General features: G+C 37.5%; 1 protein-coding gene across 1 annotated transcript in view; it reads right to left on the reverse strand.

Moving 5' to 3' along the window:
* Positions 1-13005: 13005 nt before the first annotated feature.
* Positions 13006-26451, reverse strand: part of EDAR (ectodysplasin A receptor) — an 85142-nt gene continuing 71696 nt past the window's right edge. The window contains exons 7-12 of the mRNA XM_026666708.2: positions 22542-22670; positions 22214-22288; positions 21860-21932; positions 20449-20608; positions 17872-17932; positions 13006-16678 (exon numbers count right to left, since the gene is read on the reverse strand). Of these exons, the coding sequence (XP_026522493.1) occupies positions 16359-16678; positions 17872-17932; positions 20449-20608; positions 21860-21932; positions 22214-22288; positions 22542-22670 (818 nt within the window). The 3' untranslated portion in view covers positions 13006-16358. The remainder of the gene's footprint in view (positions 16679-17871; positions 17933-20448; positions 20609-21859; positions 21933-22213; positions 22289-22541; positions 22671-26451) is intronic.

Here is a 26451-nt window from a genome sequence, read left to right on the forward strand (position 1 = left end):
GGCATAATAAAGGAAACTATGGGTGCTCTCATAAAATACATGTCATGATGATCACATTAAACAAGAGGAAAACCTTCTAAGCACCAATTCCACCCGTGCTTTTTACAATTTTGTAAACAACAAACTAAAAGACTCAACGCCTATCCCACCCTTGATAGGACCTGATGGTAAAGACTGCAACGACAACACCATTAAAGCCAACGCCTTTAACACATTCTTCAGCTCAGTATTTGTAAACAGCAATGGATCATGCCCAGTATTTCCTAGCCGTACTCACAGATAACAACAATGATCTAATACATATCGATTTTACAGAAGACAATGTTGAAAAAGCACTACGCAATCTAAAACCATCTCTATCTATTGGACCGGATGGAATATGTGCCTACTTCTTAAAAAGCTATCCACTGCCATAGCCAAACCTCTAAGCATAATCTTTGAAAAATCTTTCAGGACCAGCTCCTTGCCTAACTTATGGTCACAAGCCACAGTCATCCCCATCTTCAAAAAGGAGACCCAAGCCTAGTTGAAAATTACAGACCAATCTCCTTTATGCTGCGTCACCTGTAAAGTCATGGAATCAATTATTAACCAATCCATCATCCTCCACTTAGAGACAAACAACCTACTCTCCAATAAACAATTTGGTTTCAGAAAAAAACTCCTGTAATCTGCAACTCTTACACTACAAAAACATATGGATTACACAACTCGACCAGGGCAAAGCAATAGACGCAATCTAAATATGCTTCTATAGGCTAGGGCTTTGATTGGTAGCGTGTCACGTTTCCATTTATTTCTTCTTAATTAAAAAAATCTTAAAATAGCCAGCTGATAAGTGGATTGAATCCAGATGCAAGTATCCTTAAAAGAAAACCCAGTGAAATCAAAGACATCAAATTAACTTCCCCTAATTATTTAAATATTTATTTATTAAGCAAGTGCATATGACTCCCCAACTCATGCATGGTGCCTCTGGACAACTTACAATATTAACGTTTCACAATACAGCTTTTTGTGACAGGTTTTTTTTTCACATCTCTGGTACTAAACCATAAAAACACATACTTGATGAACTCCCAAGACCCGGTTCTTACACTGCATAAGAAATACAAGAGAACCAGGGTTCTCAACACAAGGTTGGCAGTTGTGTAAACATTCATGAAACCAGAGGTGGTATTCAGCAGGTGGCTACTTCTGACCAGTTCTGGAGAACCAGTAGTGGAAATTTTGAGTATTCACAACTATGTATACACTTATACTTATTATCTTGTTTGGAGAACCGGCAAATAAATAAATAAATAAATAAATAAATAAATAAATATCATCTCTGACTGGCCCCGCCCCCATCTATTCTCTGCCTCCCGAGTCCCAGCTGATTGGCTGGGTCTTCTTTTGTTGCCCTGCACAGGAGAACAGAGCTGGAAAGCAGGTTAGTGGGGTGTGGAGGGAATGGGGATTTTGCAGTAATTTTCACCCAGGAGTGAGGTGGGAATGGAGATTTTGCAGTATCCTTCCCCTGCCATGCCTACCAAGCTACGCCCACAGAACTGGTAGTAAAAAAAATTTGAATCCCACCATTGGAAAGAGCCTATAAACTCACCTCTCTCCACCCAGTGGCAGCAACCACACAATCACACCAGCTACTTGATCTGTTCGATATCCACATTTATTTAGCCTGGTCTAGACCCACTGACTAAATATGATATGATCTGGATTTACCCTAGGTGTTTGACAGGATGACTGTTCCATTTTAGAGATGATAAATGGGAGATACGCTAGCCTTTTATTTGAATTAAGTTTTTAAATTTTATTTTAAATTAATTTTACAAAATGTTACTGTGCACAGCCGAGAAAACCAACCAATAGATCATAGAACAAACCAACTCAAAGTTCTCACACAAGACACAAAAGATCAGATTCAATTTTTCCTACTTGAGTCACACTGTGCAAAGACTCGGGTCCCTGGTAAAGGTTCTGATATTGGGAAAGGGGGAAGAAAAGGGAGAAAGAGAATGACTAGCAACAAGATAGACGGGAGTCACTCGCTTACTCAGCAGAGGTCGCCAACCTTTCCAGCTTTTCAGACTGGCAGGGAGGGCACTGGTGCATGGAACTTCATTTACACAAGCAGCAGGTGCCAATGCCCACTGCTTGCACAAATGGAGCTTCGCATATGAGTGCAAGTGCCTGTCATGCGCACAAATGGACCTGCCTGCACAAGCCCATGAGCACAAGTCAAGTGAGGGACCCCTGACTTACGGTAGCTGTGAGTGCACCAATGGAAGATCTGAAAGACCAGGTTAAGCATAGATGTTATGGGGAAAAAACAATCTGTATCAGGGGTGTCAAACTCAAGGCCTGCAGGCTGGATCCGGCCCGTGCAGTGTTTAGATCTGGCCCACGGGGTGCCCTGGAAACAGCGAAGGACCAGCCTATTGTGCCTCTGCCAGCAATAAACGGAGCTCCATTTTTGCAGGCAGAGGGTTGCAGGAGACTGTCGCAGCTGAAAACGGAGCTCGCAAGGGTTGTGTGTGGCCCTCCCGAGCTCTGTTTTTGCTGGCAGAGCAGAGGTGGTATTCAACAGGTTCTGACCAGTTCTGGAGAACCAGTAGCAGAAATTTTGAGTAGTTCGGAGAACCGGCAAATACAAGCTCTGACTGGCCCCGCCCCCATCTCTTCTCTGCCTCCCAAGTCCCAGCTGATTGGCTGGGTCTTCTTTGGTTCCCTGTACAGGAGAACGGAGCTGGGAAGCAGGTTAGTGGGGTGGGGAGGGAATGTGGATTTTGCAGTAACCTTCTTCTGCCAAGCCCAACAAGCCACGCCCAACAAGCCACACCCACCAAGCCATGCCCACAGAACCAGTAGTAAAAAAATTTGAATCCCACCACTGTAGGAAAGGGTTGCAGGAGGCCATTGTAACTGAAAATGGAGTTAGGGAGCCTGTTTTTGCTGGCAGAATGCTCTGGCCTCCACAGGGCCCCCCAACACAAGTGACATTGCGCATTCTGGCCCCCCGAGGTCAAACACAACCCTGAAATGGCCCTCAATGAAATCGAGTTTGACACCCGTGATCTATATGGTCTGCAAGGGTCAAAAATGACTTGACACATAACTGATCCATCATTGTTTTAAAGCTGAAATTCTAAAGCAAGTGTAGCTTCTAATGACTGGATGTTGGCATTCCACACTGCTATGTATTTTCAGCCAAGTTTTTCAACTTATACTGACAAGAAGAACTTTATCATACAAATTATTACTCTGCAATTTATGCTATCTGCCACCTTAAAAGTAACTTATTTCTGCTATTGATGCCATTTTACATGATTTATTATATTGCAATATTTTCATCTTGTCTAATTGATTCTGCAGCTCATCATGATCTACAAGATTAAAATGCATAATATAATGTAAAATGAAAGCATATAAAAGATTTGTATTAAAATATATTCATTTTTTTTTTCTTTTTACCAAAATTTCACTGTTACTAATACAGCAGACTTTTAAAAAAAAAACTTGGGTCAAATTGATCATCAGGAGATCAAATTAATTTTATTCACGACCACAATTCATTCTGAAATTTGCCCTTCCATCCTGATTTAATTGTGTCATTTCACAACGATGTATCGATTTATGTGTTTAGAATATCACTTTTGTTGGTGGTTAAGGCACAAGGCTGGGAAACATGAGACCATGTTTCTGCTTAAGGCACCTTGGGTCAGTCATACTCTCAGCCCTACGAAGCTGGTAACAGTAAACTAATTTAGTTAGGAGAAATCTTGTCAAGAAAACTTCAGGGACTCTTCAGTGAAGAGCTGATTTGAAGGCCCAACGAAATATAAAATAAAAATTATGGATTTACCATTCTTCCAGACCAATGGTTCTCAAAGTGTGGTTTTAATTTCTAATACATTCAATCATTTTTAAGAATGAGAAGGAGTCCTGAGACCAAAATGTTTGAGTGCTACTGTTCTAGATCACCAGATTCCAGCAACAATCTTAACGATTTACCACATTTTATTTAAGGCAATGTAACCAATTCATAAAATAATTAATGTAAACTCTCCAGCATTGCTTATGAGCTAGCAGTTCCACTTTTAGTTACGATTGTGTTCCTTTTCTTCCATGTTCCATAGGTTGCTTTAAAGAATAAATTAATAGAAGGAGTGTTAGAAGATGCCTCTAACTGAAGGATAGGCATATGCCCCTGGCGATTTTCTCCTCTCACCCTTAAGAGTTTTCATTCATATTACATGTCATGATCTTGAATGATATAATTTATCAGTTCAAATTAAATAAGGGCTGTGAGAAGAGCTCATAATTCATAGTTGCTACAGGGCAGCTTTGATAAATTGAGTAGCTTTCCTCACCCTTAGGAGATTATTTTCTTTTATTTCTTTCTCTCCCCCACCCCTCCTCCGGGAAGTGATGCAGTTCCTTTCATCTTCTCTTACAGAGTTTGCCTCAGCAGGCAATTTTAACATTTTTTGTGTGAATTAAGTAGAAAATTATCTTCCTTTCTTGTGGCAATGAAATGAGAGGGAACCAATTGTATTCTCAATTTGATGAAGAAACATCTCATATGCTTTCTAGATTAGATTAAGGAAACTCGGAATTTCTCTGTTTCAAAGATCCAACAGGAGATTTCCTTCTTTTACTAGAAATTCATTAATTTCTAATTAATTAATGGTATTTAATTTCATTGTACGAGGTGCAATGACAATAAAGTAAACTAAAAATATATTATGTTCTTCATAAAATGTCTTAATTCAAAATCTTTCACTCATTTCTCTAACCAAGATTTGAAGCCAAACCAAACCTGCTGGAAAGTCCACCTCACTACTAAGATGATAACAAATGTTCCAAAGGACCCGTTATTAATTATGGTTCATTGCACATCTGAACAGAGGGAGAGGGATACAACACCACCTATCTCCTATTTATAACACAGTCCTTTCAGCAATTCCAATAAGATTCCACACTCATTTGCACTATTCAGGTGCCCCTGAGGCCACAGATAAACCTCCAAGTGGCCTCAACAACTGTCAAAGAGATTGCTAATGACCAAATGCCTGCAAGGAATATAAATCTTCCATTCTCCAACATTCAGTTAGAACTGAAGAAATTTTTGGGATGAGAAGTGAAACATCTTCAAAATGAAGAAAGTCCAGTTCCCTTTTGTAAAAGCACCTTTGGGACAATGATCTGGATGACTGAGAATCTCCACAGAGATTGTTCACAATACAGTATTTTGAAGAAGTGGGAGCGCTTTGCTAGACTGCAGGAGAAGGGTCTACAATGGAAAATATGGATGATAACTTTACTAATATTTGTGTTCTAAATAATGCAGGTTAAGTCTGTTGGGTAGAGTTAGATTTTCAGTGAGTCAGAAACACAATTATCATTTGAAAGCAGTCACCAGTGACCTGTATATATCAACAGCTGGGGAAACAAGATTAATGGCCTTCTGGAAATTAAATCTTACTTCCTGGGGACTAATGCTCATTACTAATAGCAGCAGCAGCAGCAGCAGCAGCAGCAGCAGCAGCAGCAGGCAGGAGAAGGAGAAGGAGAAGGAGAAGGAGAAGGAGAAGGAGGAGGAGGAGAAGAAGAAGAAGAAGAAGAAGAAGAAGAAGAAGAAGAAGAAGAAGAAGAAGAAGAAGAAGAAGAAGAAGAAGAAGAAGAGGAGGAGGAGGAGGAGGAGGAGGAGGAGGAGGAGGAGGAGGAGGAGGAGGAGGAGGAGGAGGAGGAGGAGGAGGGATATTAAACATCTTGTGATAATTATTTGATTGCCAAAGGTTTACTTTGAATTTTGTCTTGTTCTATGCTTAATAATAATTAGAAACTTTTAATGTTCGAAGGATACTTTCTAAAGAGCATTAACTAGAATTCTGACTCCAGTTCCTTGGGGGGGGGGGGAGCATGCAGAAAGTCAGTTTCTTATGAGGAGCATTACAAGTGATTCCTCAGACCATCAAATCTTACAGAACCAGAGAAGAGATATAATATGCCCTTGGCATTTCACTCCTTACCCCAGTTTCAACTTCTAGTCTTCAAAGGCAGCCTTTCCCATATCACAGTTACTATAATCTTGTGATATTTCAAAGACATCAGTGTTAATAAGAAATTGCTGCAGTTCATTTTTCCAGAAATACATTAACTTTTCAAGATTTATTGAGAACAAGTCCGATCCATATTAGAGGTTAGTTGATACGTTTTGAGAGGAAACATTCACAAGTATATTTTAAGTTGCCCTGCTAAAATGTGCCCATAATTTTACACTAGCCTGTTAGTGTTTCCAAGGACAAATAAAACATCTTTCAGTGATGAGTCATCTAAATTTAATCTAGCAATACCAGATGTGTCTGAATTTAGAATTTTGAAGTAAAGAAATATACTGTATATTTTGGAGGGAGGAGGAAGTGGGGCTGACATAACCGTCAATTGGATGGAAAGAAAAGCCATTTTATTCCTGAGTCAAGAATCAGAACATAATATAGAATCTATTCAAAGGGAAAGTTTATATGTTTCAGGCCAATAGCAGCTAATTAAACTTCCTTTCCTGTTTTTACAGAAATTTAGTGATTAGAGACAAATACTTAATGGGAAGAATCACTTCTCCAAAATCAACTACAGAGGAAGTGGCACAGCTTCACTGCTGATTTCTTTAATAAAAAAATCATCATTGGTTTATAATGTAATCACACCAAAATGAACTCACTGGCAAACGGTTGATTTAATTACACAACTCTTTGGGGGCAAAAGTTACAAGAAAGACAATTAATTACATCTATCCATTGGAAAGTGGTTCTTTCTTTTTTTATTGTTATAATTTATTGCTTTTACAAATTCTCCTCAGCACAATCACAAGACACCAGAATACAATGGTGGACCTGACAGCCATAAAATTCCAAAATAGCAATGATTGATATCTGCATATTAAAATGTCTCACATTACTATGAAGGTTAAAGTCAGTATTAACATTATTACCAATATGGCTCAACTTATAAATTATAAACCAAGATAAAGGGGTTACAATAATTTCTGTCTCATTTAAAACAATTAATGAGTTTAACAAATCATAAAATAATGAAATATTATAATCTTATCTTAGGAAAATCCAAAATTTGGATGTGGTATTATCTCTCTCATAAAAATAATTTCTACATTGCATTGCAAATTCTCAATCACATTTGTTTTTCAGATATGAAGTTAATATTGATATTGATGTATACTCCCATAACATCAATTTATTTACATTTATTTATTCAATTTCTATGGCTGTTGGGAAAGACAAAAGCACAGATGTTAAAATAACCAGGAAACAGGACCCTTAACACACTTGGGGAGCACAGACACATAACCAGGCCTTCAGATCTTTATGGAAGGCCAACCAGGTCAGGATCATCCTAATTTCTGGAGAAAGAATAGGGGAGAGGGCAGGGTCTATGACAGAGAAGGCTCACCTCCTAGTCCCCACCAGCTGACATGCCTTAGCTGAAGTGACCTGGACAGTGGTGGAATTCAATTTTTTTACTACCGGTTCTGTGGGCGTGGCTTATTTGGTGGATGTGGCTTTGTGGTCATGTGACTGGGTGGTGTGCTTGGTAGTCATGTGACTGGGTGGCCATGGCTTGGTGGTCATGTGACTGGGTGAGCGTGGCCAACTCAATGTCACTCACATCAAGGGGTGCCTCACCTGGCCCCTCCCCTCCCAGCCATTCCTGGTCACCCAGCCTCAATTTATCTATAGTTCTGCAAAAATGTTGTTCACCTTTTTTGACTTTATTATCTGCATACTATAGATGTACTTTCATGGACCGCTGAAAGGAGGAAATGGCTCACATGCTTTACTCAAGATAGGCAACAGGCTTTTAAGGGGCTGCCACAAAGAAAGGGGGACAATGTATTTTCTAAAGAAGCAGAATGCAAACAAGAAGCAATGGATGGGAACTGAACAGAGAGAAGCAACCTAAAACTAAGGAGAAACTTCCAGACAGTGAGAACAATTAACCAGTGGAACTGCCTGTCTCCAGAAGTTCTGGGTGCTCAATCACTGGAAGTTTTAAAGAAAAGACTGGACAGCCATTTCTCTGAAATGGTACAGGGTTCCCCCCAAGGTCCCTTCTGAGTATTATTCTGACACCTTTCCCAGGATTTCTACTCAGAGTTTGGCATCCTCAGTTTTCTTGCCTGAGCTGTGGGTTGGACTAGAAGACCTCCAAGATCCCTTTCAACTCTTGTTAAACACATGTGTATTTTATGCTCTGGACTATTGACATTGAATGCATGTAAACCCTGAAAAATATCTGGTAGCCCTGGGTAAAAGAAAGGCAGAAAAATCACTCTAGGTGTAGGGACAGTGTAAAATATTAACACATGAAAAATAATGGAACAATTAAAAATAATAGGAAAGAGTTTTATCTCTCTCTCTCTCTTCCTATTTTTTTTTCTTTCTTTCTCTACTTTCTTTCTTTCTTTCTTTCTTTCTTTCTTTCTTTCTTTCTTTCTTTCTTTCTTTCTTTCTTTCTTTCTTTCTTTCTTTCTTTCTTTCTTTCTCTCTCATACACACACACAAACACACACAGCACTTAATAGAGAAGCATTTTGGACGCAGCTCCTTTAAATTTCTCCAAGGCTTGAGTGGATTCCCCCACCCCCTCTATCAGACCGCACTCTTTCTCACTCCAGCACTTTAACTCACAAGGGGAAAGTGATACTTGCAGTGTCCATGGGGAATCCTTGGAGAAGTTTTTAAAAAACCTGCTTCCAAAATGCATTTCTTTTACGTTGCAAAAGTGCTCCAAGGCTCGATTCACCCCCACCCCCTCTGTCAGACCACACTCTTTCTCACTCCCGACACTTTAACTCACACGGGGAAAGCGATACTTGCAGCGTCCATTCCTTTCTTCCTTTTCCCGGGAGAGAAAGAGGACGTGGGGAACGGAAAGCTAGGAAAGCAATCGCAAGTGAGCGACCGGGCGACCGGGTTGGGGGCGTGGCCAGCCAGGGATTGCCACCAGTTCGGCTACCCATGCCAAATAACTGCCACCGGTTCGCCCAAATAGGTGCGAACCGGTTGAATAGCACCTTCTGAACCTGGAGTTTTTGCCCTCTCAGCCAGACTGGATTGGATAGAAAAGACAGTCCCTCAGGTAACCAGGAAAACAAGGGTGGGATTCAGCCTGTTCGGGCTGGTTCGGGTGAACCAGATGTTAATTTTACATCCAGTTCAGCGAACCGGTAGTTCCAGCTGGCCCTGGCCCGCCCCTCCGAGGAGTCTCCACATGCCTGGTTCTGGCTCCCAGGTAAGTGCAGGGAGGCTTCCTAGGCCCAAAATGGGGAGTATTTTTCTTAATGAAAGGGATATATAAGAAGATGGTTGGATTTTTCATTTCAGTGGGTATGAGCGAAAAAGTTCCTACTTTTGTATGACATTTTTTTAAAAAACATATACTTTAGACATGCAGGGAAAAAGAAGGAAAAACCCAACTGACTGTTGTTGGTGGGGATTTAAGAGCACTTCCCCACTATATTTCCAAATTCTCTAAAGAATTTGGAAGCCACCCTGCATGTCAGGAAATGCTGAGTATATCGAGACAACACAAATCTATCAGCCTCCACCTTCTGCTCCCCAGCAGGAGAGAACAGGACATCCCATTCAATTACTCAACTTAAACTGCAACATCCTATTGTACATCTCCTCCCCTGCCTTCCAAACAGAATGGAAATAAAATAAACTGCCAGCACCAAAGATGAGTAACAGGATGATCCCTGTTTGATAACAGATAATCAGAGTTGGAAGGGACCTTGTAAGTCATCTAGTCCAGTCCCCACCCCCACCCAAGCAGGAGACCCTACACCATTTCTGACAGATGGCTGTCCAATCTCTTCTTGAAGGTCTCAAGTGACAGCGCTCCCACAACTTCCGAGGGCAACTTCTGTTCCATAGGTTGATTGTTCTCACTGTCAGAAAGTTTCTCCTTATTTCCAGGTTAAATCTCTCCTTGTTCAGTTTACATTCATGTTGGAAGCCAGAGGTTAGGCTGAAGCAAGAGTGCCCACCAGTGTGGAAGAGACCTATCCACAAGGTATCTTTAGCTAATTTTAGTGTTGCAAACAACAAAAATACCTCTTCTGCAATTCTTGACACAAACTGAGCCAGAACAACAATTAAACAAAAATAAGCTCAGCTTAACTCATCACATTCAAGTGATGACATGAGATTGCAAAGACATGGAGGCACTTTATGCCTGTGATATAAAGATATGTGGGGAAGTACCCCTTGTAGCGCAAAGTGTTTATTGTTTTCAAAGCAAAATTTTAAATCTGTCAACATCCCAAGAAATCCAGTGTTCTTTCTCTATTGAATGAAATTAGTAGAAAATGACTAGAGATTGTGACAAATCATCATCTTAGATTCAGAATAGGGATCCTAAATTCTTTGCTGCCATCTAGCAACCCTGCACTTTCAGTTGTTCTTCACCAAAAAGAATACAATATTTAGTTCATTAAGAGTAGCACATTTTGTACATGTAACACAAACAGCAACTGGATTTCAGATGTATGTTTTAAAAGAGTTGGGTAATAAATGCTTGCAATATGGAAGTGATTTCACTGAGTGTTTTGAGACAAAATTGCCAACGTCTTCCATTACATTTTTGCAATTCTTAGTTGTAAAGTAGAAGCATACAATGACTCATGTGACAACAAAGAGACTAGAAACCTTTGAAATGTGGATTTTATAGAAAACTACATAAAATATCATAGTATGCATATAAACAAAATGAGATTTCCCTCCAAAGACAGATAAATACTCTGTTTGGACCCAAAGGATAGTGAAATATTAAGCACACAGGGTAAGCAATCAGAAATATCAAGAAAAGATTCAAGAAAACATAGCACTGGCAAATGGCATAAATCCTAGTTGAAAGAACTACATGTATTGTTTGACAAAAATACATTTCCTTGTTTAGTAACATCAAAGGAGCAAATATTGTTGATGGTCACCAATCTCTGGGAGAAAAGAACACAAAAAGAAGAAAAAGAGTTCATTTGTGATGGTTTATGGTTCATGCACACAAATTGTGTGAACATTGATATGGCACCTGCCTTGCTACTCTTCCACGAATCCCATTTGTACTCTGAAATTTTCTGAAAGTGAGTCATGAACTTTAACCAAGATGAGATTGACCTGCAGATCCACAGATTGTCCTTGGCCATTTTATGCTCTATTCTTATAGTGATTTTGATAAGATGAACACTCTTGGAAAAACTCAGTATTATCGCAAATGGTCTCAATTTCAAGAGTACATACCTGACTGAATTGGAGACATCCAGAGCTTCAGAAATTGTGCTGTAATCTTTTGCAAAATGATAGGTTTTAATGCCCTTTTTAAAATGGAATGGGCATGTCATCTTTCTCGAATATTGTCCTATATAAACTTCTCTGTGATGAGTGGAATCAAACTTTGTAAACATGAGTGACCCAAAATAGCCCTTATTGTTTAATGCAGCACAGAAAGAATTGCCCATAGTTAATCCTTTAATTTAAATAATTGAATTGGGATGAATATTAATGTTCATGCTGAGACTTTATATTCTGAATTATTTGTTTGTGAAATAAGTAGCATTATAGCACTTAAGACATATATCATTTCATAGTGCTTTACAGCCCTCTCTAAGCAGTTTACAGAATCAACATATTGCCCCAACAATCTGGAACAAGTACCATATTTGGGTATTGTTAGCTTCTTTTTTATATTATTTATATATTATTTATATAAATTTTATATAATTTTTGTATTAGATAAGGCAAAGATAGGCAGCATTTTTTTTTAAGAAAATCACACACACACACACAACTGAGACATCTCAGATTGGAATATGTGAAAAATTAACAATGGACAAGGAGAATCTCAACAGCAATAAGCAATTGAAGTGAAGCCACAAAGCTTGGTGAAAAATTTAGCACACATTTGATTATATTCCCTGCTTTAAAAAAAACATCTTAGATCCATTTTTTATGGAGCATGACTGGGAAGTATGATATTCAATTCTCTTAAAAATGTTCTGACTTAATAGTCCAGTAAGAATGGCATATGCTCCACTTACCATCTTTAATTTAGAACTATCTGAAGGAATACAGCTGTCATGAAGATACAATAAAGATGGGGGGCTCTTGAAAGAAACTAAGCAGTGAGTCAAGTAAAATTATTGCGGGGGAAAATGAAGATTCCTAGAGTAGGGGGTCCCCAATCTTTTTGGCACCAGGGACCAGTTTCTTGGAAGATAATTTTTCCATGGACTGGAGTGGGGACACAGTTTCAATTCGCTCACTCATCCACCACTCACCTCTAGCTGTGTGGCCTGGTTCCTAATAGGCCACAGACCAGTATCAGTCCATCACCTTGTGGGGTGGGGGATTGGATACCCATTCTGGAGAAGGTATAGTTCACAAATGATACATGGCCTCATTAGAAGATTCTTAAATTACATGGAGTACATGGTGTTTTAAACTGGGGGGAAAATCTTTTTTGTACAAGAAAATCCACTATGGTTTGAAGCAGAGACGGCTGATCTGGTCTATGTTTATCTAGAATAATTGAGACTGGTCAATTATTTAACTCAGAATAAAAGTGGTTCATAATTTAACCACATAATTCAATTCCTTTGCTGAAGGTTTCACACATCATGCCTTGCAAACAACACAGGATGATATTCTGTTGGTAGGCAATGAAATAAAATTGAAAGAGAGCTATCTCTGATCCTGACGGCTAATTATTTTAAACAAATGTTTGGGAACTTCAGTTAGAACTGATGTTTTATTATTAGTTAATGATAAATTACTTAATATTACATAAAATATAAATATTATATTAAAAAGATAATAAATGTTTTTAAAACGTAACCACACTTGTGTTAACTTTTAGCAAAGAACTCTTCAAAACTTGCCTATTGTATAAAAAATGGTGTCATCTAAATTATTAGAACACACATGTTGCTTTATGTTTTTATCATATTTATTTGTCATAATGTGCAATAATAAGTTATATATACAAAATTACACAAAATTGTTACAATATTTATCAAGAATGCAGGACTAACCTTGCCTTTTGCTGCTTTTTAAATTACAGTGAAAAGCTTCTTTCTATTTTAAACAAAATATTAAATATTCCTTTGTTCACATTGTGCTGTTGATTTCAAAGCCTTGATATTCCCCAGACATAAAATATGTATTTTTAAACAATTACCAAAACAAATCTAATGGCAATTCTTTAGTTCTCCAAGATAACTTTGTCAGTAGGAAGTGGGGATCTGAATTATTATTTATAGCTTGCAGCTACATTTTCGTGGAGATGCAGAATAAGCAGTCGAAATTATTGCATGTTATAATCCCAAAATTATGACCCAAAGGCATTTTTAAAAATGTTTGTGGATTCTACCAAAACTAATACTACAAAGCTGGAATGAAAAACTAAATCCAGTTCCCAACAATGAACCTATGGGATTACTTTATTATGTCACCATCTTAAAAAAAGATAGCCTCCCTTGGTTCTAGTTTAATGCATGTGTACTTGATACATTTACCTTCTTTTCTTAGCAACAGTACACAACCAGCTTGTCAAAGTCTTATTGTGGCAGTTTTATCCACCTATTATTATTTGTGATCTAGAAGGCTCAAGATCAACCTTGGCTAGATCCTGCCACCTGCTATGACAATTGCCTCCTACCTCTGGGTAATTGTCATGGAGCAGATGTTGAGCAGACCACAGTGGGTAGTCTTCTTCTGCCATACAACATCTCATGGTGTAATGGTTAATGTGTGGTATTTTCAAACATTAATTCCATGGGGATTGCTTGGGTTTCCACTGAGCATCCACCTGAATAGTCACACTGTGCACTAGATTATAGGCCGTGGAAGCTCAAAATAAAAGCCAAAGTTACTTCCTCCCTTTTTCAAGGTACTAATCTGACACTTCTATTTATTTGTATCTACCAAAATAGATTTAAAGGTTGCTTCCAGCTGCATGGGAAAAAGGAACTGTAACAAATATTGTGTTTGCAAATTAAGTACAGGAAATAATTCTATCATTATTCAGAGGAGAAAGGACACATCCGAGACAGTAAAATATATTTTAATGCAAGAACTCATAGGCTAACAAACTGGATGCTGCATGGAGATACACCAATATTAAATATTCATCTCAGTGACCCCCATTAGACTAGAATTTGATTTTTCTTATTTGGAATGAAGGCACTAGGGGGTTGGCCTAGTTATTATTTTCCTGAACATGAATTATAGTTTTATAGCATTTTCATTCACTCATGCTTCTTGTAATTAAAAATGTTTTAAAGGCATGTTGTTTCTTTTAATAATAATAACTTACTGAAATCTGTCAACATAGCAGTTTCTGATAGGTATATTAACAAACTTGCTAATTAAATTTCTACCAACTCTTGGGCTCTGAACTCATGATTCCTGGCATAAAAAGAGGGACTATTCCTTTCAAATCTATAAATAAAGACTACAGGCCATTGTATCCAAGGGCACAGTGTTTACACTAGGGATATACTATGATAAAACTCAATAGTTACTGTTCCCTCTTTTTTGCGTAAAGTGGGTTATCAGGATTAATCCCAGGAACCGATCCAAATGCAAATTTCTCAAGTGCTAAAAATAGGTAAGAAAGGATGAAGGCCCTATTGGGCACTATAACTCTGCAATGTAGATCATCATAACAAACATTAGATGTTCATATGATATTCCTGTAATCAATTCTTCCATGGATTTCATATTAAAACATATTATACAGTTATTTTAAATAATATTGGAAAAATCAGTACCTTTACATTAAATAAAATAATTTAGAGCAATACAGTTTTATTAGTCGGTACTTAGTCCAACATCCTACAGACAGAAAAGAAACTCGCCACTTCTGAGGAACCTGCATCCATCATAGATGATTGTGATATATTTAATTCACATGGAGCACAGATCCCTCTGGCAGATGGTCCACCAGCAGGGGAAAAGGTGAATTAAATGAAACACATCAGTGGTGGGATTCAAAAAATGTTACTACTGGTTCTGTGGGTGTGGCTTGGTGGGTGTGGCAGGGGAAGGATACTGTAAAATCTCCAGTCAGAGGTGGTATTTGCTGGTTCTCTGAACTACTCAAAATTTCCACTACCAGTTTCCCAGAACTGGTCAGAACCTGCTGAATACTACCTCTGAAATACATCCTCAAACATTCCCAGACTCCATGCAAATTCACATTCCATGAGAAATTGAGAATAGTGTTCTCATTTGCTCAGACATTATAAGCCAGATTTATTTAAAAAATAATCATAAGAGCTACACAGTCACATGACCACCAAGTAACACCCACCAACCAAGCCACGCCCACAGAACCGGTTGTTAAAAAAATTGAATCCCACCCCTGCATCACAGGAAAACTAAACATACCATGTACATTTCTGTTGGTGACTGCAACAATTCTAATCAAGAAATCTGTAATATTTTTAAATGCTTTCCATAAAAGTGTTTCAACAGTCATTAATTTCCTTTGCATCTAAAGTTGATCAATCTGATAGATTTATTAGAGGCTTCTTCCTCTCGTTAATGATGTCTTTTCAAGAACTAACAAATGTTCCCATTTATTTGTTCTAGTGCATAAAAGATGGCCCTGATCAGATGTTTATGAAATGCAATATTACATTAATAAATAAATTCTGCTTATATTATAAGTAGTTTTAAGTTTCCACTAGTATCTATGAAAATATTGCTGAAATTTCTGTGTGGACCACATACACAAACTCTTATTTGCTACAATTTGAATAAATTGGAATAAAGCTATAGATCTTGTAATAATGATAATACAGCCAACCATACCTACAGGCATGGATTTTTTCTTCCCCCAAATCCATAATATATGGGAGAAAAATTATAATTCAAAAAATACTTCTTGTAGCAGCACAGATTTTCACATAGATCACTATTTTTGATGTGACATATTCATTATCCAGGACTGAAACAAAATTAACCCATATTTCTTCAAAACAAGTAATGATACTAGTAGATTGATCTGTACTCGTGCTTGTAAATGGAACTGTAAATGAACTGTAATATCTTTGGGGGACATAAACAAGTCTTGTTGAAAAAGTCTTCAGTTTGAGCACTGTGTATTTGATTCCAAAAATCAAGAACAAACCCTTGGTGTGTTTTTTATTGTTTCAATAGCAAAAACGATACTGAAACAAAAGCTACAGGAGTTTCAAAAGTTTATCTCCTTCTGAATCCCTTTGTTATTTAAATCACTCCATCATCCTCTGGAAATGAAGTTCACAAAAATGCAAGTCAGGAGGTCACAGCTGGATCAGGCTTCGGCATCTCTTGGGCCCACTCTAAGATGTCTACGCACAGAGACTCTACGGCATCCAATCTCTCTATCTGAACCAGTTTTGTCAGCAGTTCTGGGATACTATACCCAGCTGTGCTGATGCGGTCAAAGACTTGCATGCCATCTGTCATGCCACCAATTTCGTCCCTCTTCAATCCAAAGCTCTCAGCAAGATGGCGCCAGGTCTTCACAATGGCTTTCTCGGTGTTGTAAGTGGAGCTGAGCATCCTGCTGGTCTTTTCCAGACAATCAAAGGGCAGCTCTGTGGGACTGAGGCCTGGAAGGAAGTTCACAGTCACCTTATTAGATCTGCCTTGTTACTATTTCACATGTCATTTCATTCTATTTTGCTGCTTTGATTTCATCTTATAGAAGAAGCTGCAGCAAAGATTGTTGAGTCTCTTACTTTATGTTTTGGAGCATTTTTTATTTTTACCTTGTCCTGGAATATATACTAATCCATTCTTTCTCTATCCCTTGTGATTTAAACACTTGCCAAACTTCTGCCAACCTTCATATGAAGCAACAACAAAATTTAATTAAAAGAAAGAGATGTGTGTCTCCAGCCTCAAAAAAGGCAGGAGAAATGGTCCATTTGTACCAGAACTGGGAATTTGAGTCTCATTGAACTACATGTCTGAACTGTTTCAGCCCACACAGCTCTTCATGAAGGATGGTGGAAGTATTAAATCATCTGAAAGGTCTCATGTTCAACAGCCTTTATGAGAAATTCAAAAGAACTTTCCTGCAATATTTTATTTTTTACTTGAGTGTGGGTGGTTTTTTTTAAAGTCTCTTCATTTTGGGAGCAATGCACTCAGGATTAGTTAACTTCCCACATCTTGTTACGATTAAAAACAAATCCAGCTCTGAAAGTTTCTTTTTCTTCAAAGGCTCTAGCATACAAAACAGATGTGAACAGCTTATATCCACAAATGTGTAAGTTACTGTATATAAGGTGTATATGCTTTGCCTATTTTACAGTTTTTAAATAATGTACAGTATATCACAGACAGTTATTTTCTGAGTCTGGCTGCGTACAAATATAATTAATCAGCTTTAAAAAAACCTACAACAGAAGTATATTTTAACACTTTCCACCTTGTGCCATCTGTCTTCTAGAATAACTATTGAATTGATTCTTAAAATATCACAGATAAAGGCAGGATGCCTATGGAACTACAAATCCTATTACTGGAGTTTTTCACGGAGATTGCTTACAAAAGAAGTTTTCAAGACTTTTCCCTGTTGAATTTCCAAATGTACTAAACACTAACCTGATTCTGACATTAGAATATTTAGCGTTACTTCTTCCAAAATAAGCTTTAAGGAAAAAAATCCTTAGAATGGGATTAATCTGTATCTAGTATTTATGACTCCTTGGCAATATTGAAGCTCCATAAAGACGTGTACTTAAGAAAGCAGTTCATACGTGTTTTCAGTTTCTAAATTTTATTTCTTTTCACTCACCTTCTGCCACACTGCATACATTAGTGTATAGGTCGAGTATCTTTTTTCTCCGGCTTTGTATCTAAGGAAAATAAAAGACAAAAACATTTATCTTTCAAGACCAAACTGATGTAAGTAATTCAAAGTTGTGAAGAATCAGAGACAAAGATGGCATTCCTTATGTATTTGGTATGATATATAGAATAGTTTTAGTTTGAACATAAATTGCCTGTGAATCTTGGCTGTAATGTTAAAAAATACATATATGTGTGCATACCTAGCTGGAAAGAAAGAATTGTATCAAAAAAAATTTTTTATTTTATTTTAATTTGATCTGTCAATCGCTTACAAGATACAGGTATAAGAATAAACATAGTTTTGAATACATGAGATAGATAATTAAAATAAATAACAATAGGACAGGGACGGTAGGCATGATTGGTGCGCTTATGCACGCCCCCTACAGGCCTCTTAGGAAGGGGGTGAGGTCAATAGTAGACAGTCTAAGGTTAAAGTTTTGGGGGTTTGTTTTAAATTATGTTTTAAATGAAATCTACTCTTTTTATTTATGTTCAAGGCACACTGCTCTAGCTTGGATTCCTGTAATTTGGCCCTCAGGATTTTATTTCTCAGGAGGTATATATGGATTGGACGAACTATTCAACTCTTAGTTCTGAATCCATGGAAAGTGGGGAGGAAATACCAAGATTATTATTGATGTTGACAAGACTAAGGCAGCTTTAGGCAAGATTCTTCCATGTGGCTTCCTTGACATTACTGCTTCTCTTCTCAGTATGCAATCCTGTTTATTATTCTTGTTTAAAAAGAAATAAAGAGAGATCCCTTTTGTTCCTTCTTGTGCAGTGTGTCACAATGGACATGGAAGGCATGTTTTTGAAGACGTCTGCACTGCAATGATGAAGTCCACAGAGTTGTAGGCTGGAGGTCTCAGATCTTTTCTCTCCCGAGCCCTGAGGGATTCATACCTTTCCCCTTCTTGTCCTTTGGGTGAGTGGCTTGGGGATACCTTACCTGGCATTGTAATCTGTGTTTATGCTTGCAATTTGGGAAGCTACAGACACTCACCCCACCCTCCATTCCTTCTTCCTCTCTGTCTTATGGTGTGGGCAGTTGCACACTACACTCCAACGGACTGGGAGTGTCAGTGGGGGCCTTTGTTCCAGGTTAGCACCTCCTTTCTCTGAGAAGTTATAAAGGTAATAATGATGCTGCAACTTATTGCAATCTTCTCAGAGGCCCTGGACCTACATGCCTTCATTCAGACTTATATGCATCACAGATTTCCCTGAGGGGTCAACAGCCTTCCTCCTACAAACATACAGTAATGATTCTTGCAAGGATTTTATGCTTCTAAGAGGAAGGTGGGTTGGCTAAAAAAGGCAATAATAAAACTGCAGTTTGTTTCTCAAACATATCATTGCCATTAACAACTTTGCCTATAAAGCAGATATATAGTTGTATACATTTAATGAAAAAGCACCTATATCAAACTGTAAAGGCACTGTATACTATCAAATCCACAAATATTGATGGCATATTTTTCTGATGAGTGCCAGACTTGTCACTTCCCTTCAGCAGCTGGTCACTCCCTCATGTAGCCATTTCATATTGGTCTGCTCAGTTCTGCATGCTTTTTTATACATAATTTGGCAGTTGATCCAACAGTGCCCTGATAAGATAATAATCTTCTCCCCTAGAAGCTCACATTCTATTCTATTCTATTCTATTCTATTCTATTCTATTCTATTCTATTCTATTCTATTCTATTCCATTCCACTCCACTCCACTCCACTCCACTCCACTCCACTCCACTCCACTCCACTCTACTCTATCCCGTCCCATCCCATCCCATCCCATCCCACCCAGTGGGCACCCATTCAATATCTGCTCATGTTGGATGAAGCATGTTCCCTTTCCTACCGTGTGCCACATTACTGCTAAACTTCGTTTTTCTTTATTTTTTTAAACATCATTAAGTTGCAATATAGCAACACGATTCCTTTGCTTCTATAAACCTGAACTCTCCATTTTTCTTGCTGTGAAATTTTTATGGACCCACAGTGGAAAGTAGGAGTAAAATAACGTGTTCCCTATTGTTCCGTTAATTGTGGCGTTAGAACTGCAAAACTGTGAAAATAAAATAAAAAAGCAAATGTCTGTCTTAGTACCAAAGAAGATCATCTGGGAAGAGGCTGGGACAGGTGAAGGTGTGCAAACATTTGGGAAAGCAGGGAAAAGCACAGGGATTTCTGAAGATTGTGTCTTTTTGGCTTGTAAGTAGCCTTTATCACAGTGTTTCTCAAACTTGCAACTTTAAGATGGGTGAACTTAAAGGCTATGGGATTCTGGGAGTTGAAATCCATCATTCTTAAAATTGCCAAGGTTGACAAACACTGCTTTAGCAGTTTGATAGAAATAATATAATTCCACCCCATTTTTAGCATTTATCTCATCAGCTCATCACAAAGACTCCTTCATACATTCTTCTTTTGGATACTGTCCATTAAAAGTGCAACTAATCACTGTAACACATCATCAGAAAGGTCACTGATTCAACAAGATTTCCAATTAACTTACTCCAGTTGATTTGTTGTTTGTTGAAGATTTATCTCGAGCCAAATGTACCAGAGACAACAAACACAATTCTGGAGTCCCTTGCTTGTCAATAGCAGCTTCTTCATCGCTGTCCATGCTGCGACTTAAAAGCCTCTCATTCTCTGAAGAAGCATCGTTTTCACTGAAAAGCAACAAATGAACACATAAATATGCTAAGCAGGATTGCTTTTCTAAAACAGCAACATGCACAATTCCAGAAATGCCCTTTTGGATTTAAATTGCACACTTGTGTGGGAAGGAAAAAAATAGGCTATTGATCTATCAGATTCAATAAGGCATTTGGATGATAGCAGACCCCAGAATAAAAGAGACATGAACCAAAGTTTTAGGCAGGATGATTTCAAAATGTACCAGAACTATTTGTAATCCTGCTGTGCTATTTTGTGGAATGTGATTTTGGAAAGTATGTAGTTTTGAAAACCGTGAGAAATAGAGAACAGAAAGTAGCCGATGGATAGAGGCTTGAGATATACACGGGTATATGTGGAGACTGTAAGAAAGAGCAGAGAAGTAAGTTGTGAAATGTGTGCAGAAAAGTATAAAAAGAATGTCTTGGGATTTCTTCAGTGCCATTGGTCATGGCTAATCCTTGCTGGACTCAGCCATGTCGGTGGACCTCATTGCAATGAGCTATTGGATATAAGTTGTGTTATGATGGCTGTTCATGTTCCAAATTGCTCATGAAATAAACTTCTGATCTTAAAGTAGGTTTTATTACCTATGGTTTGTCTGTGTTCCTCATTTACTGAATTATTTGTATGACACTTGTTAATTGTTTATTTCATATAGATGATGAATACTACTACTAGATTGAGTGTAAATAAATACTGCAAAAAAGAGGGCAAAACATTAACACCCTTCACTTATATCTGCCAATTAATGTCTAGCAGTATATTTATTCAAAAGTAATCCTGGTTTTCTTCATCAATGTAGGACTATAGTGTTCTGTGCATTTCTACTTCCAAGAGGACTTAAACAATCACATGCCCAAGTCCAGCCCTGGTGAATATTGTACTGAATATTCATGAATGAATTCTCTGTACATATAGATCCACTCCTCATATTTAATTTAATGGGGACTGATCCACATATACATTACTTATTTATAGTTTCAATTTTGAATAGTTTAAGTAATGGAAACTGTTCCCTCTTAAACAATGCTTGTGCCTTCGTTATTGTCCCTACTAATTTATTTGATCTTATTTTCTCATTATGCCATCCATGTCATTGCCAATGAAAACTGCTTAGCAATTCACCCACCCACTGGATTCAATGTGGCTTAGTTTAGGAACAGACATTTTTTCCCCCAACAGATTGCAAATGTTGTCATATTACGCCCGCACTACCAGCCTGCTGTTTAGATAACACATACCTCTTGACAACCTTAGCTGGAGTTGCTGTCAGTTTTCCAAATTCATCTTTCTCAGAGAAAATTTTTCCATTTTCTGCAATGGAAAAAGAATGTGAAAAGAACAAAATGTCAAAAACGCAAAACAGACACACATAACCATCCGGCATTTGAGTTGTGAATACAATTGCCTTGGAACTTCTCCAAGCAGGTAAGAATGCATAAATAATCAAATGCAGAGCTGAATTTTCATTAGTTTTCAATGCCTTTCCAATTACTCTTCCACTAACAACTGGAGCTTATGCAGTTACATTAAAGCAGTGTAAGCCCTGTGGGCACTGATGTCTAAACAGCAGAAATTACAAAACAAGTCCCAACCTTGGACTTCTGTTTTTTCTTCCTGTACGTTGGCCTGGGATTCTACCGTCTTCACTGACTGGCTGGTACAGCATGCTGTAAGACCAAAATAAAACATCTTGTTAAGATTAACTCACAAGAGTCACCTACACCAAACATTTTGAACACAAGATGGCAAACACAGCAGCAAGATCAAAACTCCATCCTTTTCATACTTCATTGTATCCCATGAACAAAAGGGGTTGGCGCTCCAATTGTGTCACTGCAACTGCTAGCTGACCTTTTTTGATTCTGCTGCAACCTCCCCGCAATTTCAAAACTGTAATCTTTGCTATTAATTGACAGTTACCTTGAGCTGAAGTTTTCGTTTTCATAATGTAAAACATGATAATCAGCACAATAGCAATAGCCATGATGAAAATAGTGGACATGGCAATGATAAGAGCAGTAGCCAGATGTCCTTGTCCAGAAAGATCTCCTAGAATGACAAACAGTGAGAGAGAGAAAATATAATTTAAAAACATTTCCAGGGTTAACCATCAACTACTTCATTTAATTATTGATTAAATGCATCTAGGATCAACCCAATATTTCTAAAGCAGATAAAATCCTTCCAAAGTTGTTATTATCTCACAGGTTGCACCAGCACCATCTTGAATCAGGGTACCATTCTGTAGGCTTGAAGGAAACAATTATTTCCTTTTGATGGTGCTTTATTTGTTGCAGTTACTTAATAACCAACAATAATTTTTTTAAAAAGAAATCCCATTGAACAGTTCATTGGAGATTATTTTTAATCTACTAAATTTGTAATTATTAACCTAATTTTAATAGTGCTTTAAAATTATTATTCATTTAATTTAGGACCGTAAGTGCACACAGCAGTAGCATAGTGACACTACCCTAGTAGGAGAATATGAGATGTTGGGGGATTACTTTCTTTAGATTTGTACTGTAAGTGCTGAAAATAGGAGCATAAAAAGTGCAATCGAAGGTTGAAAATGCCTTAGAGGTTGTAGATTGTCCATGTCTACAACCCATGTCTACAACAATAGGAATTATTGAGTCTGACAACTGCACCTCTAGAACGGTTTGGTTCTGCAACCCAACAAGACAGACACAGACTTCAGAGAGTAATTAGGACTGCAGAAAAAACAATTGCTACCAACCTGCCTTCCACTGAGGACCTGTATACTGCACGAGTCAAAAAGAGGGCTGTGAAAATATTTACAGACCTCCTCACATCCTGGACATAAACTGTTTCAACTCATATCCTCAAAACGATGCTATACAGCACTGCACACCAGAACAACTAAACACAAGAACAGTTTTTTCCCAAATGCCATCACTCTGCTAAACAAATAATTCCCTCAACACTGTTCAACTATTTACTAAGTTTCAATTACTATTACTATTAATCCTCCCATCCTTCCTTTCACCCATCTGCTCCCACTTATGACTGTATGACTGTAACCTTGTTGCTTATATCCTAATGATTTTTATTGACTGTTTCCTAGTATGATTTAATTGCTTATTGTATCCTATGACTATTATTAAGTGTTGTACCTTATGATTCTTGACTCTTGATGAATCTTTTCTATCTTTTCTTTTATGTACACTGAGAACATTTGCGCCGAGACAAATTCCTTGTGTGTCTAATTACACTTGGCCAGTAAAGAATTCTATTCTATTCTATTCTATTCTATTCTATTCTATTCTATTCTATTCTATTCTATTCTATTCTATTCTATTCTATTCTATTCTATTCTATTCTATTCTATTCTATTCTGTCTATAATTTACAGTTCCTTGAGAATAAATGAAAGTCAAGTCAGAGTATTTGTCTTTAATACAAGTACTTGTATTGTACATCTATATGTACTCTTAAACAATTTACTGAGGATAATATAATCAAACTAAGCACAATTAAAAGGTAAACTTCCCTAATGAAAATGAAAAGAAACGTAATTCTCCACTGCTTCCTAAAAATGATTTCAGAAGGCTCCCATTCTGCCAATACAGATTCCAAAGATGTCCAGGGAGATGAGGAACATCCTTCTCAGCTTTGAGGAAAGCAACTCTTTTAATAGAAGAGCCTTAATAAAATCACATCACGTCTTTATCGAATGCAATCAGCACTAAATGTAAAGACAATTTATTATGAAAATAAATTCTACTAAATTCAGCCAACTAAGTGTCTACAACAAAGATGAAGAAGTAAATTTGTGTGCAGAACTGTGTTTTTCAGCAGAAACACCCTAGCAGGCCAAAAGCTAGTGATTAGAGTTGGGAGGACAATTTCTTAGTCTCCTGGGTCAAACTTTTCCCTTCTAAGCAGCCAATCTATTACATTCCATGTCTAGCATGTAGACCTCATGTCATTTTAATACTATACAGTAACCATACTAGGATTGTGTTGCCATACTGCATAGTATTTTAATTTAAGTCAACTGAATTGTTCTCTGCTTGCAGCAGAATAAAAGACTGGCCTTTATAAGCCTCTATGTTTCAGATTGCAATCTATCTTCACCCTCTCGGTCGTTTTTTCACCTTCCATTCACCACAGAGCATTGTTCACAGAGCTCATTCAGAAAATAACAATAAGAGAAAATGTAGTTTTGGATGCTCTTTCCTCACTAGTCAATACCCATCTCATAATATGACATCCATTGCAAATTGTGGACATTTTATAATGGCTGACTGACTATTCCAGTTTGCCTATTCAGTCTTTTTAGTATTAGCCATGAAAAGATCAAAGCTGGAGTTGAAATCCTTTTGCAGCTAGCATCTATTTTTATTTATAATTGTCACCTAAAGGTAAGACTTGAATTTTCAGTAGAAATGGATCTGCTGTTTGGTTCCTTTGACTCTTCAGAATGGATTCTTTTGGTTGTTTATTTTGTTAAATTTATTTGCTACCTATCTTGCTGTAGGGCTACCCTAGATGGTGTATTTTATTATTTGTTCATTTGTATTTTATTTATTTATTAGTATGATATGGTTCATCACACAGTCAGCCAGAGGTTCCAACTGGCATTTGGCACTATTGTAAAATAAGTATTCTTATTTGACCTTTAGCAAATTACCTTTTGAATAACTCTATAAGCCACCTAAGTCAATAAGAGTGAGTTGGACAGCCATATAAATTTCAGTAAACAAACAAATGACCTTATTGTGCCATGCAGGTATTTCAATATACTGTATTTTTCTGCAGCTTGTTGGTTTTCATTTTGTACCAGTTTGAAACATGCAACTGACAAAGAAGGTAAAGTTGCTTCAATTCAGGAAGATCCCCAATTTTCATATTTGTAAATGGAGACTTATTGCATGCGGGTATTCCCCATTCATGCATAAAAGGCCTGAGTGTAGAAGTCTCAGTAAATGCCTGGTAAATTACTTCCATGCAAGTGCAGCACGTTGCCTCTCCTTGCAATTAACTAATGAAATTGCTGGGCATTGTTCACACATTACAGTGATGATTACTCTTGGGATCAGAACAAAAAGCTGATTTCATAAACCACATACCCCAATTACAAGGCTGTATGTCATTTTCATATATATGTGTCCTAAGCAAGGATCTGGTGGATTAGCAGCCAAAAGCTTGTTCATTTGACTACATTCCATTAAATTCCTGCTTTCCAAATCAGTTGCACCCAAGGAGATAAAGCAACTAAATTAATTTCCCTGAATAGGTACATCCATTGGCAAATGAAAGTCATATAATTCATCTTTACTGAAGTAGACTGATTGCTGAGGAATAATTCTGAGGATTCCTCCTATCTGAGAAAAGAAGGCATTGTGAAGGATTGTCTGTCAACTGCAGTCCTTTTACAGTCTTTTCTAAAAATAATTTTACACTCTCCTGTAGCTTTGTGGGGTTTTCTCCCTTTGGAGAATAGGATGGCCCCCATCTTGGGGGCCTTTTGTAAAACTTTAAAAACTTGGCTATGTACCTGGGTCTGAAGCTGTGTTAAGGGCCCTGTTTCTTGGCTTTTCTGATAGTTTTTTTTTTTAAATAAAAATTTTATTTGGGTTTTCACAAAACATAATACAAGTAATTTTTTTTTGAGAATAGCATGGTCCCAGGTTATCACTTCTCCATACAGACACAAATTCAATTTCATATTCATCTTTGTGTTCTATTCCATATCTTATTACTATTTTAACATTTTCTCAATAATTTTCCTTCCCTTAGTTTTCTCAATCTTACTTTTAATTATCTCATTCCTTTCTAAATTCAATTATATATATATATCTTTT

The sequence above is a fragment of the Notechis scutatus genome, chromosome 5 (assembly GCF_049901735.1).
Source record: "Notechis scutatus isolate UNSWTSFEM ecotype Mainland chromosome 5, rNotScu1.2, whole genome shotgun sequence".
Classification (NCBI taxonomy): Eukaryota; Metazoa; Chordata; class Lepidosauria; order Squamata; family Elapidae; genus Notechis; species Notechis scutatus.